The sequence below is a fragment of the Gopherus flavomarginatus genome (assembly GCF_025201925.1).
Source record: "Gopherus flavomarginatus isolate rGopFla2 chromosome 11 unlocalized genomic scaffold, rGopFla2.mat.asm SUPER_11_unloc_1, whole genome shotgun sequence".
Taxonomy (NCBI): Eukaryota; Metazoa; Chordata; order Testudines; family Testudinidae; genus Gopherus; species Gopherus flavomarginatus.
The window spans coordinates 1,282,039-1,295,413 of NW_026114602.1; the positions used below are offsets into that span (position 1 = coordinate 1,282,039).

A 13,375-nucleotide genomic window follows, 5' to 3' on the forward strand; every position below is an offset into this window, starting at 1 on the left:
GATGATTTGAGGAACTTTTGCCTCTGGGCCTCTGCTTCTGAGCTGTGCAGGGCCCTAAGGAGTGAGTCTCACAAGCCCTTTGGAAATAGACAGGTATAAATCGCCTTCCCGCAGCATCAGTCCTTTAATGCCAGTGACACTCAAAGCCAGCTCCAAAAAGCTCAGCTGCAGAGAGCAGTTGGTCTGAGTCTACTTCTGTCATTTCAGTCTCACTGTGAGGGCTGAGAGGACTCATATATGTGTGTCTTTGGCTTATAGATAAATAGCTACCAAAAAATCCTGGAGCTGGATGACCAAATGCATTACCTGTTGGGAAAAAATCCACAAACGTCAGTATATAAGTTTCCTATTTCATTTAAATATGTTTAGGGATTAACATAAAAGGGAAATTTAAGAACATGAATCAGAATTCCTGCCAGCACTCACTAAGGATTTCACTATTACATTACAACTAGAGATAGAAAAAAATTCCTCATGTGACAAATTTCAACTTTTCATTAAAACCCCAAGACCCATTTTTTCAGCTTTAAGTAACTGAAAACTCTGAGATGAAAAGTGTAAAATTTAAGACAAAAACCAAACCAGATTACTTTTTTAAGTATTCAGCTTTCCAACAAAGCCATGGATTTTCAGGGAAAACAGACACATTGTTAAAAAATGCTCTTTTGCTAAAAAACGAATTTTACAAACAAACAAAATTCAACTGAAAATTTCCAACTAGACTTTAAACAAGGGTGAGGATCTTTGCTGTTGTCTAATAATACCATAACTGAAAACTATTGCATCTGTTTGGATTTCTATTTCAAAGGAAAGTAAAATTGGATAAACAGCAAAGCTGCTACTCACAAAATATGTTTTTTATACACTAGGACTTTTGAACCCAAGTTTGGAGTTGAACTCAGCAGCCAAATCTGTCTATCCTGACATGAAAGTTAGATGGACATGGAGAAGGTCAATAGGACTAGAACCAGTTCTCTAGCACCATATCCCAGGTCCAACACTGCTGCCAGCTAAGCACAAATACTGTAACTAGGTGCACAGAACATACACTTAATAAGAAATCCCATCCCCCAAAGAGCTCATCTTCCTAGCAGACAAGGCAGAAAAAGGGAGGAGGAGAAAGAGAGGCACAAGGAGGAGAAGTGACTGGTCCAAGGTCACACAGCAGGTCAGTGGCAGAGCCAAGAACAGAACCTAGGTGTCATAACAGCCACTGACCCTCACAGCACAGGCATAAAATTGCAGAGGGAAGCAACACAACACAGCAGTAACTGAGAGATGCTACATCACACAGCTATGTAAGCGTAGCTGGAATTGGGTGCCATTAAACAACACGTGAATAGGCAGCTGTGACGGGTTGGATCACAGAAACCCCCTTGGGAACTGCCAAATGATGTGCCAAGACTACTTCTGCCCTGCTTTGCACTCCAGCACCCTGTCTTGTTGAGCCATACATGCCTGTCTGCTCCAACACAGACCCAGGGTCTGAACCAAGTGCCCAAAAGCTGCAGACTTCACTGAAAACAGCTTACAGAAGTGTTCCTGTCTTTAACACTCAGATGCTCAACTCCCAATGGGGTCCAACCCCAAAATAAATCTGTTTTACCCTGTATAAAGCTTATGCAGGGTAAACTCGTAGATTGTTCACTCTCTGTAACACTGATAGAGAGATATGCACAGCTGTTTGCCCTCCCACAGGTTTCAAAGATTTCTGCTGATTGAGACTCGTGTGATAACGCACTGGACGAGTGGTGTCATTGTCATCGGTGAGGAACACTCACCTCTCCTGCTCAATAGAAGTGACGAGCGCTCTGCTCCTGTGACAGTCACATCAGGAGTTCCTTTGCACAGGGGAATTGGGACCATTCCCTTTGTCACTCTAATCCTGCCCATTGCCCTTCTTCCCTCCACAGGCATCGCATAACGTGCTGAGGAAGAAAATGTCCAATCAAACCACCGTGACCAAGTTCTTTCTCTTGGGATTTTCTGACATTCAGGAGCTGCAGATTTTGCACTTTGTGGTGTTTCTAGTGATTTACTTGGCAGCCCTGATAGGGAAACTTCTCATCGTCACAGCCGTAGCCCTCGACCACCATCTTCACATCCCCACGTACTTCTTCTTGATGAATCTTTCCATCCTAGACCTTGGCTCCATCTCTGTCACCATCCCCAAATCCATGGCCAATTCCCTCATGAACACCAAGTTGATTTCTTACCCTGGATGTGTTACCCAAGTCTTTTTCTTCCTTTTTTTCATGGGAGCAGATTTTTCCCTTCTCACAGTCATGGCGTATGATCGATACCTCGCCATCTGTCAGCCATTGCAATATGAGAGAGTGATGAACAGGGGAGCTTGTGTCCAAGTGGCAGCCAGTGCGTGGATTAGTGGCATTCTCAATTCTGCACTGCACACTGGAAACATGTTTGTAATATCCTTCTGCAGAGGCAATGTGGTTGATCAGTTCTTCTGTGAAATCCCTCAGTTACTTAAGCTTGCCTGCTCTGATGCCTACTTCATTGAAACTAGGCTTCTTGTCTTTAGTGCATGCTTATATTTTAGCTACTTTGCTTTAATAATTGTGTCATATGTTCAGATCTTCAAAACAGTTCTGGGAATCCCCTCTGAGCAGGGAAGGCTTAAAGTCTTCTCTACCTGCCTTCCTCACCTCATTGTGGTCTCCTTGTTTATTTGCACTGGCACATTTGCCTACCTGAAACTCACCTCCAGGTCAGTGTCAGGTCTGGATCTTGTGATAGCTGTTCTCTATTCTGTGATGCCTCCAGTAATGAATCCAATCCTCTATAGCATGATAAATAAAGAGATCAAAGCTTCTGTGAGGAGAGGGTGGAGATTTTTCACTGAGAATAGAAGGTCCATCTCTCGTCTTTGACTGTCATTTCATTGTGTTTCTATATAAATGGAATCAATAGGTGACATTAGTGTCTCCCTGAGAACATGGGAGAGATAGCTCATTATTGGCCTGCTAAACTGAGGGTTATGAGCTCAATCCTTTAGGGGGCCATTTAGGGATCTGAGAGGAAAAATAGTTGTGGATTGGTCCTGCTTTGAGTAGGGAGTTGGGCTAGATGACCTCCTGAAGTCCCTTCCCAGCCTGAATTCTATGATTTGCAATCTCTTTGCATGTAAAAGGGTATTTACATTGGCAAAAATGCAGACAAACTCAAGTCAGTGGAGTTACTGTAGATTTACATGAGTGTCAATCTAGTTATGTATCTATCTTGGATTTTTCTACTGCCACCCATCCCCATGTTGTCTGAGCATCTTCCACATAAAATCAGTAGCCAGATCAAAGTCCCTAATGGACTTCATGAGCTGTCTGGGTCTTCTCCATCTGGAAGTATGAATTCTGCTTGGGGCATGATGGGTGTTGGTTTATTGTTTGTTTGTGTAACTCAGTGGGATATGACTGTGTGAAATCATAAACTGTATCGGTGGAATGATTGGCGTGCTGACAGCACAAGTCTGCTGTTTCTCAATGGCAGTGTATTAGGCTGCATTCCAGACAACTGTCCTGCCTGGGAAAGGCATTTGACACCCCACTGAAGGATCACCACGGAGAGTCATCAAGACTAGAATTTAGAGTTATCAATGTTTATTGTCTCTCAGTTAACACCCTCCTCCTCCTGCCCAGGGAAAAGTGATTGGATGGAGAATGGAATGTCACAGTTTGAATCCATGCCATGGAGACAGAGGCCTGTTAAATAGGGCGGTTCTGCTCCGTGCAGGGAGGGGCCGATCATGGACACACATAAGAAGGACAAGAAGGAGCAACCCAGACCAAAACTCTGATGAACCTCTGATTTACAGATGGGGTGAGAACAGTCCAAGTAAGGGGGCATCTCAGGACTCTGTTGTTTTTGCATAGTATCTAACTTTCCTAAAGTGACTGTGGTTAAGAAATCCTTTTGCTCAGCCAGTGTTCCTTGTTTTCCTGCCACATTGTCTCTGAAGGGGGTCAGCTGGAAGCTCATAGTGACCCCAGACAAGGCAGAGCTCTGGGGCAGTGTGGGTAAGTTACTGAGAGGCTTGTCGGAACACAAACAACTGTTTTGAAGTCTAGAGCAGATGATCAGGGGCCTCTCCTGGCCAAAGAAAGGGCATCAGACAAGAAGGCTCCACTTGGGAGTGTGTCCTAGAGTCCCAGAGCTTGTGAGAATGACTAGACTCTACTCAGACCCAACTGACTTAGAAGCAAATGGAACTCAGTGATTCAGTCCACTCACAATAGACTGGTGACTGCACAGTCAGGTTCTGGGCCAGGTTGTAAGTTAGCCTGTCTAGATTTGTTTTGTTATATTTTATTAGTTGGCAGGGGGTGGGGGGTTGTTGGCCAGGGAGCCATCACTGCAAATTTCCTGGTAGAAAAACTTATTTTTTTTCAAAATTGAATTTTTTAGGGTGGTTTGGGACCGTGCCTTTAAGGGCTGAGCTTCCCAGACAGACAATTCTGAGGGGCATTGAGAAGCTGGAACTGGACACAGTGGCACTCACTTTAAGCACTGAAAACCACCATTTTCTCATGGAAAATATTGATTTTGTGAATGGATATTTTGTTAGAAGAGAGAACTTAGGTGTATTTTTATCACTTAGATAATTATAGAGGTAAAAAACAAAGAATCAAAATCACAGTCCATCTTTGTATGGGCCTTCTTTCACCAGGATAGGCTGAGGCCTTGTTCTTAGGCTAAGGTCTTTGGCTAAGCACTAGGGGCAGCCATAAGCAAGGAAGTGTATTGTCACATCCTCACATCCCAAACCAGTCACACTGAAATAAGGTGGTATTGGGCTGTTAGGAAGATAATCCTGTCCTGATAGTGCCCATCACCACCAGATAAAGAAAGAGAACTTAAGACGGTTAAAGAAAACTTAGTTTGATAGCATCCTGTCTGGCAAGAAATCACTTATCAGTATTGTATTGTTTTATCTTTATGGCCCCCACTATCCTATTGTTAATCTGTCTGGTTCTCTAATTGTTTCTGTCTGCTGTATAATTAATTTTGCTAGGTGTAAGTTAATCAAGGTAATGGGATATAATTGGTTAGAGAATTATGTTACAATATGTTAGGACTGGTTATTTACATTTCAGTAAAATTATTGGTTAAGGTATAGCTGAGAATATTACTATATAAATGGTTCAAACTGGAAGTGGAAAGGAAATTGGAATCATGCCTGCTAAGGGGAGGTGGAACAGGAACAGGAACAGGGACACAGGCAAGGCTTTGAGGCATTAGAGCTGGGAAGAGGACATGGGGTAAATACTCTGCAGCATCAGAGCTCAGACAGGAACAGTGGGGAACAGGCTCTATCTGCATATAGAGATAAGCCCGACTGGTATGAAGGGCTTCTGAATACACTTGCTTGGAAACTAGCCCCAATAAACTTTGCTTTGTTTGCACTTCGGACTTCTGGTCTGCTTATCTTCACTGAGCCCCACCTGCACTTTGATAGGGGTTTTGCCAAGCAGTGGAGATCTCCACCCACAGAGAGTCTCAAACCCACATTCTCAGCATTCTGTCAGGATTCCAGCGTTTTACTGGTAAAGATGTCAGATGACTCAGGCTCAGTCACTTTATTAACCAAAAATAAAGCAGCCCAGTAAAGAAACAGTTACTATTTTACCCAGCATGGGGAAGAAGTTTGCAGCTCACAACTCCACCTTGCTCTGAAATCGTGGGCTTCTTTCTGGTCATATTTATAGTAACCTTGTTTACAATAAAAAGAAGGTTCTACGCATTCCACGGTATTACCTAGGATTTATGCACTAGTTCTTACCAGTTTCTTATCTTGTTTTGAACAATTTCCCCCAAATCTGCAAATTTAGAGATGTCCTGCACTATCTGTCGCTTGGTACAGAAGCCATGTTGGTGAAGCATCAACAGAATCATCTGTCTTATTCTGTATTTTTGGCATGTCTCTGAACCTAACCCTGATATCACAACACTCCACATCATCCTTTGGTTGCACAATTTCACAAAGTACAAAGCCTCCTAGGAAAAGTTTAACATGAACAAAGTTCTTAGTTACACAAAAACATATTTGATATTACCTATACTATGGATATTGTGTATTAGTTCTGTCTCACACACAAATATCTCAGACCTGACACACCTCTACGTCTCCACCTATCAGTGCAAACTACTCATCACCATGCAATGTAACCACCCTATGATGTTACCACCATGTGCAAGTTTCTGAATTTTATGACCTCCCCTGACTATTTGAAAATATAGACACTATGGCCCAGATTGTCCATGTCCTTAGTCAAATCTGAGAGTGGAGATTTCACAAGGGATCCTTATGGAGTTTCCTCTGAATTATCCTACTGGGGGCAGGGGAATCGTCCTACGCACAGAGAAACCACCGCAACTGAGACCCTAGCACCCTCTACCAGCACTGTCCCCAGCATCTCATGACTCCATCAGAGCTATGCTGATGTGGGTGGCAATTGGAGCCAATAGAGTTACTCTGGATTGACACCACTGTCAGTGAAATGTGAATCCAGCCAAAGATGTACCTCAGCTCTAAAGGTGTCCCACTGCAGCAAATGGGAAAGGTTTAATGTCTGAAGAGAGAATTCTTACAAGCCAAATGCAGGTGAGACAGTGCAAATCAGGGATCCCAGTTCCCCGCTCAGCCCTCTTCAGAAAGTGGGGCAGAGCTGGGGTAGCTGGCAGGAGAATGTCACTCACTGTTTATGTTTTCACATTTTGTATTTGGCAGCTGTCCTGGGATCTGAGCTTTTTCCATCAGTGCCCCTGATTCTGAGCCCTGCAGGGCTCCAGGCAACCTACCCAAAATGCCCTTGGGAACAAATATGTCAATAAATTCCCTTGGGAAACCTTCAGTTCTTCAGCACCACAGAAGCTTGCTACTGGCGGCGGGGGAGGGGGTCTCCCTATATAAGCAGCTGGATCAGGTCAAAAACTATTTGCATATCCAATAATGTACTGCATACAGCAGCTTTGGCGGGGTGGAAAAAGCTTGTTTTAATCTAGCTGTGTGTAAGTATGTGGACTCACCCCTGGGTCACTTCCTGCTGGTCTCTCAGGGAATTAGCTTGATTTCCAGCCTGGAATGCCCTCTGCAGGCCAGTGATCTGCCTTACCGCTGGCCCCATGTCCTTCTCAGGACCCCGGTGCGCTTGTCTTGGGTGCTTCCCCCCTGGCAGTACCCCTCACAGCCTCAGGGTCTCCCCCTCCCAGGGAAACCCCCACCCCATCTCCACTTCACCTCAGTATTAGGTTACTGCCAGTCCCCATCTAGCACTCCACTCGCTGGAGTGGACTTCAGTGTAAGCCACTCATCATGGGCAAAGGGGGCTTGGACCTGCTGCCTCTGCCTACCCATGGGCTGCCCCCTGCAACCCAGTACCTAATGGGCCTTACCAGGCCTTCAGCCTGGGGCTTTCCTAGACCAGAGTTCCCCGGCTCCCTAGGCCTTTCCCCAGCCCTTCTCCACTCTAGGTTCCCTTCTTGGCACCCTGCAGCCAGGCCCTTCTCCCTCTACAAGCAGAGGGAGACTATTTGGACTCCTGGCTCACAGCCTTTTTTACAGGCCAGCTGTGGCCTGATTGGGGCATGGTCCAGCTGTGGCTGCCTCCCCAAGCAGCCCAGTTTTTAGAGCTGCAGCCCTCCCCATGGCTGCTTTTTAAACCCCTCAGGGCAGGAGCAGGTAACCACCCCCCTACACTGTGGTATGAATTTCATCCACAGCTCTTAATGGTCTCTGAGTGCCCTCTTTTAGAAGTCACTGATCCCAGCATGTTCTCAGATAGTTTCAGTTCCCACTGACTGTCTCAGGAAAAAATCTCACAAGGGTAATTGGGATGTCCATGCATTTCAGCATCAGAGATTTTTACAGCACCATAAGGCTCAGATGACATTTTAACTCAGGAGACACTAGCATACCCCTGCAGGTATGTTTACTAATGTGCAACTGACCACGGGCTGGGTTCTGAGCTCAGTGGTACCAGTGTGAGCTCTGATTGTGTTTGCACAGATCTCTTTCCAGTATGAAGCATCCTGGAATGTGATCATGGCTGGTAGTTCGTCCCTTGCCCCATAAGGTGCTTCACATTCTGATGTATTTCTGGTGGTTGAGGAAAAGGAGAGATGGTCAGGACATTTATTGTTTGTTTTATTTTGTTTACTTTTGTTTGTTTTATTGGACCAACTTCTGTTGGTGAAAGAGAGAAGCTTTTGAGCTTCCACAGAGACATGAAGAAGTGCTCTGTGTAGCTTAAAACCTTGTCACTTTCACTAACAGAAGTTGCTCCTGTGCTTTTGGAGGAAGGAAGCAGTACAAATCTGTCTCAGGTGCAAGGAAGGAGGCCCTGAGGTAATGATGAAGGAGACTGGGAGACAACAGAGACTGTGTGAGGGAGGGTTGCTTCTCCTCACCTCCCTTGCTGGCTTAGGAGGAAAATGGCTCAGTAAACTGTGACCCTTGCCTCTAGAGAGAGAAGGGCTACATGGAGGGTCACAACGAACCTCTGAGGCTAGCAAATTCTGCCAGGAAACACAGGACCCACGAAGACAAGAACAGAGCTTTGTCACAATATATACTTATAATTGAAAATGAACAATTTCTTTCTTTCTTTCTTTCTTTCTTTCTTATAGAAGTGTTTGACTCAGGGTGGCTTAATTCATCTGCTCAGGAGCCCCCTTGGGACATGATCTTCTCAGAAATTCACAGATTTTCTCATAACTTCAGAGCAAATTGCTTGTGGAGTCATTAAATACATTAAATACAGGCTAGTTCTCAGAGAAGCGGACTGTAAATCCCGCGTGCCCTTGTGAGTTTTTTGAATTCACACACCTACCCTCATAGACATCCCTGCACTACATGCTGAACATATTTTACATGCTCTTGCATCATGTCAAAGCTCCATTCATTATTCATGGATACTGTCCCCAAAAGAGTGGGCTGAATAAAAGAGCAGAATGGGACAGATTCTTTTGCCAGCCAGGCAATACAAATAATACTTTTATACTTGGCTTTCAATCAGCAGATCTCAAAGCACTTTACCAAGCAGGTCAGTATCATTATCCTCATTTTACATATTCAGAAACCAAGCACAGAAAGTGGACAAATTACACTGGAATGAGTGAGAGGGGAAACAGCCCCACTGACTGCAATGGAGTTACTTCTGATTTACACTGTGTGAAAAAGAGGTAGAATCAGGACCATTGATTCCAATGGCCCAAAAAAACAGAGTCCTTTGACTTTATCATTGACACACTTATTCTGGTTTTACATAGGTAAAACTGCATTGACTTCAGGGGAGTTACTCAAGATTTATACTGGCATAGGAAAAGAATCTCGACCCATGTTTACACCCCATGTGCCTGATTTTTGGAGGCACTTAGGGAACCACAACCTATTCAAAGCGCATGGACCAAAGTCTTACCTTGTGTACATCAACACATCTCTATCGATTTTGATTGTGCAATGCTAGATTACACCCACTGGGGATCTGGAATTAGCTAGCTAGCTAGATTCTCTCTTTCTCTCTCTCTTTCCGTTTCATCATTTCTCTGGAGAAGCAGTACAATGTCCTGTCAAAAATCTACACATAGAATTGGGCAAACTCTTCCCAATGTTAAATTTTTAATAAAACTGAAGCCCGGTGCTTACAATCCATCTATCCATCCCTGAGTCTGTCCTCCTTCACTCACATGTCCTGATCAATCCAGATCTGTCCAGGTTAGAGGCAATCTGGCTGATTAGGAGTTTCAGGTGCAGTTAGCTACCTACTTCTAGGCCCCATCACAGGCCTTCATTCCTGACTGCCTTGCTGTGCCTCAGTTCTCCATCAGAACAAAGGGAATAGTAACCCTTCCCTACCTCACAGGAGTATTGTGGGGATAAGTACATTAAGAGATGTGAAACGCTTTGAGATGCACTGATGAACAGTGCTGTATAAGAGCTAGATCTTCTTTCACCCCAAATTTATTTTAAGCCACAATTTTAGCTACTGATGTGTCAAATTCTTTTACTTTGCAAAGTGGGATTTTCAAAGTTCCTTGTGGGTTTGGAGACCCATCTCCCATCATGGGATCTGGGCTTCTAAATCCTACTTTGATGGGATTTGAATAGGTCCATCAATTACTATTAGCCAGGATGGGCAGGGATGGTGTCTCTCGACTCTGTTTGCCAGAAGTGGCGAATGGGAGACAAGGGATGGATCACTTGGTGATTACCTGTTCTGTTCATTCCCTCTGGGGCACCTGACATTGGCTACTGTTGGAAGACAGGATGCTGGGGTAGATGGATCTTTGGTCTGTGCCAGTATAGCTGTTCTAATGTTCTTATGTTATGTTCTTATCCCTTGGGCAGCTCTGAAAACCTCATTGTCTGATGTGAAACTGTCTGCTTGGCTTCTCTGTATGACAGTGTTTTGGAGCTAATAGCTGCTGTGAGATGTCCAGGGTATCTCCACCCTGCAGCTGACGGTGTAGTCTGCAGTGGGGTAGCCATACCCCCATAATCCATCTCACATACCAAAATGTCCAGTGAATGCCCATGGTGCCCTTTTCAGCACAGGCTGCATAAGCCAGCCAGCGCTCCTGAGTACGTACTCACGTTACTAGCCCCATAATGAATTCTATGCCACCATATCAGCACTGGCACTTTTAGTGTGGTAGCTAGATCAGAGCTGACTTGGGGATGCCTACCAGCACTGAAAATGACACCATTAATTGCAGCAAGAGAGGATAAGAATATAGGTAGTTAAATGCTAAGCCATCTCCAGCATAAGGCTGTAACAAGATCATTGCTTAAGACAAAGCAGATCTCTCTCCAGGCTTCCTTTTCTGGGCATCCATTCTGGGCACACTGCTCCCAGGGTGTGTGGAGTCCATAAATGTCACCATTAACATCTGTTCTGGCACTAAGGGCTTGTCTATATTTACAGCTAAATTGGCTCTGCTGCAAATAATGCAGTGGTGTCAATTTAGCGAGTCTAGTGAAATCAAGCTAAGTCAATGGCAGAGCGCTCTCCTGTCAATGTCAGTACTCCACCTCCCAGATAGGTGGAAGTTAAGTCAGTGAGAGATTGTAGGCACTGCTGTAAGTCAACCTAAGTTACATCGGCTTCAATAACTTACATAAATGAAGTACCATAACTTAGGTTGACTTACAGCTTTAGGGTAGACCAGCCCTAAGGTACTAACTCTCCTTTCACTTACACTGATTTTCCACAAGTGAAACTCCTTTGACTCAAATGAAGTTATCAGAGCCGGCTGAACAATCCTATTTTATTTCCAGCAAATATCTGGAATAATTTTGTTGAAAAAAATAATGTTTTGTTCCACCCCCAAAAGTGAATATTTGTATTTCAAATTGCACTTTTCATTGTTTGATTCTGGGGAAAAAAATCTTGCTTCACCAACACATTCTCTCCCTTTTTTGTTCTCCCAGTAGAAAAGAGAGTAAAAAAGGGGGAGGAAAATTGGAAAATCAATAACAAAATATTGAAAACCAAAAAGCAAACCCACATCTTTTTCTGTTTTCAAAACCCAAACAAAATATTTTCTCTTTGCAGGGTTAAAATAAAACAACTTTTTACAAATGTAGTTTCATTTTTTTCCATTAAAATGCACTAATATACAACTTCTTGTGAAAAAAAAACTATAAAGCTAATATTTGATAGAAAAAAAAAGTTTGAGTTAAAAACTTTTGACCAGCTGTAGGAGTTACTCCATGGTTACAGAGGGGCAAGAAAGGGGATAATCAATCTCACTGACTTTAGTAGAGTTACTCCATATGTATCCCAGGAAGAGGGAGCATAGAATAAAGTGCAGAATGTCTGATTTTCTGAAAAAATTATCTGAGTTTTGCAAGTTCACTTATAGGAACTGGATTCCCAAATCCCTTTGGTAACTTTGAAAGTTTCAGCCTAAAACATTTCTGGATGCAATTCATAAATAGAAATACTTAGTCCATTAGACAAGCTCAGATTTTTCAGATATATACCACTAGTTCAATGTGTCTTCTTTTCTACACTTAACAATGTAAAGTTTCCTTGAGAAACTTGAATTTTGCAAATAGCTTCCACAGAGCAGTTTTCACGTCTTTGTTTTTCAGGCTGTAGATGATGGGGTTTAACATGGGGGTTAAGTTGCTGTACTGTATGTAAATTATTCTATCAAAAATAGATGCTTCAGAAATAGGCTTAATGTACCAGAAACAACCTGTGCCATAGTATAAAATAACCACAACTAAGTGGGAGCTGCAGGTGGAGAAGGCTCTATGCCTGCCCTCTGTAGTGCGTATCCTCAGGATGGAGGAGATGAGTGAATGTAGGAGACCAGAGTGAGAATGAAGGCGCTTGATCCAAAAATTATAATAGATGCAAGAAGCACCACTTTAGGGGTCAGTGTCTCAGAACAGGATAAGACTAAGAGTGGAGGAGGCTCCCAGCTGTAATGGTTGATTTCATTGGGACCACAGAAGTGTAAGCTTAATACAGACAGAGGGTTGGCCAGTGCGTAAAAGAACCCAGATATGCAAGAGCCTCTGAGCAAGTGACAACAGACTTGCTTACTCATGGTTCCCACGTAATGCAGTGGGTTACATACGGCAGTGTATCGATCATAAGCCATTGCTGAGAGAATGAAAACTCCAGTGCCACCTGAGAAGAGAAAAAAGAAGTTTTGTGCAAAGCAACCCTTGGCAGATATTGTCTTTCTCTCTGCTAGGAAGTTCTGCAGCATCTTAGGGATGATGACGGAGGAATAGTAGATGTCGACAAAGGATAAATGGAACAGAAAGAAGTACATAAGGGTGTGAAGTTGAGGGTCAGCGCTTATCACCAGGATGATCATCATGTTCCCCAACAGTGTTATAACATAAATAACCAAAAACACCAGGAAGAGGAAAATCTGGAGCTGTGGGTCACTGGAAAGTCCTAGGAAAATGAATTCTGTCACTATGGTTTGGTTTTCCATGTTCATGTATTCCTCCAAATTAAGAGCTATAAAACATAAAATGAAGGATTAACATAATAAAAATGCATTAACAAAACAAGGACATAATTCTTAGCATCTCAATCCTACCACATTCTTGGGTGAGTCATTTTTTGCAATATTGAGGCCTAGTACACACTAATGCTAGATGTCAATATAAATTACACTGATTAAGCTACATAAATTGCATAATTTAAATTGATGTAACATGTTAGTTTAACGTGGTGTCTACACTGTGCTCTGTCGATGGGAGATGCTCACTCATTGACATAACTTCCACCTCTTATTGAGGTTGATTAATTAAGTTGACGGGAGAGTGCTCTCCTGTTGACTTATCACGTCTTCAGCAGGCCTGGTAAATCAATGCTGCTGCATTGATGGCAGT

At 43.4% G+C, this 13,375-nt stretch overlaps 1 protein-coding gene across 1 annotated transcript in view; it reads left to right on the plus strand.

The window, feature by feature from the left end:
• Positions 1-1,940: 1,940 nt before the first annotated feature.
• The window catches only part of LOC127040891 (olfactory receptor 14I1-like), a 28,243-nt gene continuing 16,808 nt past the window's right edge, over positions 1,941-13,375 (plus strand). Inside the window, exon 1 of the mRNA XM_050935443.1 lies at positions 1,941-2,834. Within this exon, the coding sequence (XP_050791400.1) occupies positions 1,941-2,834 (894 nt within the window). The remainder of the gene's footprint in view (positions 2,835-13,375) is intronic.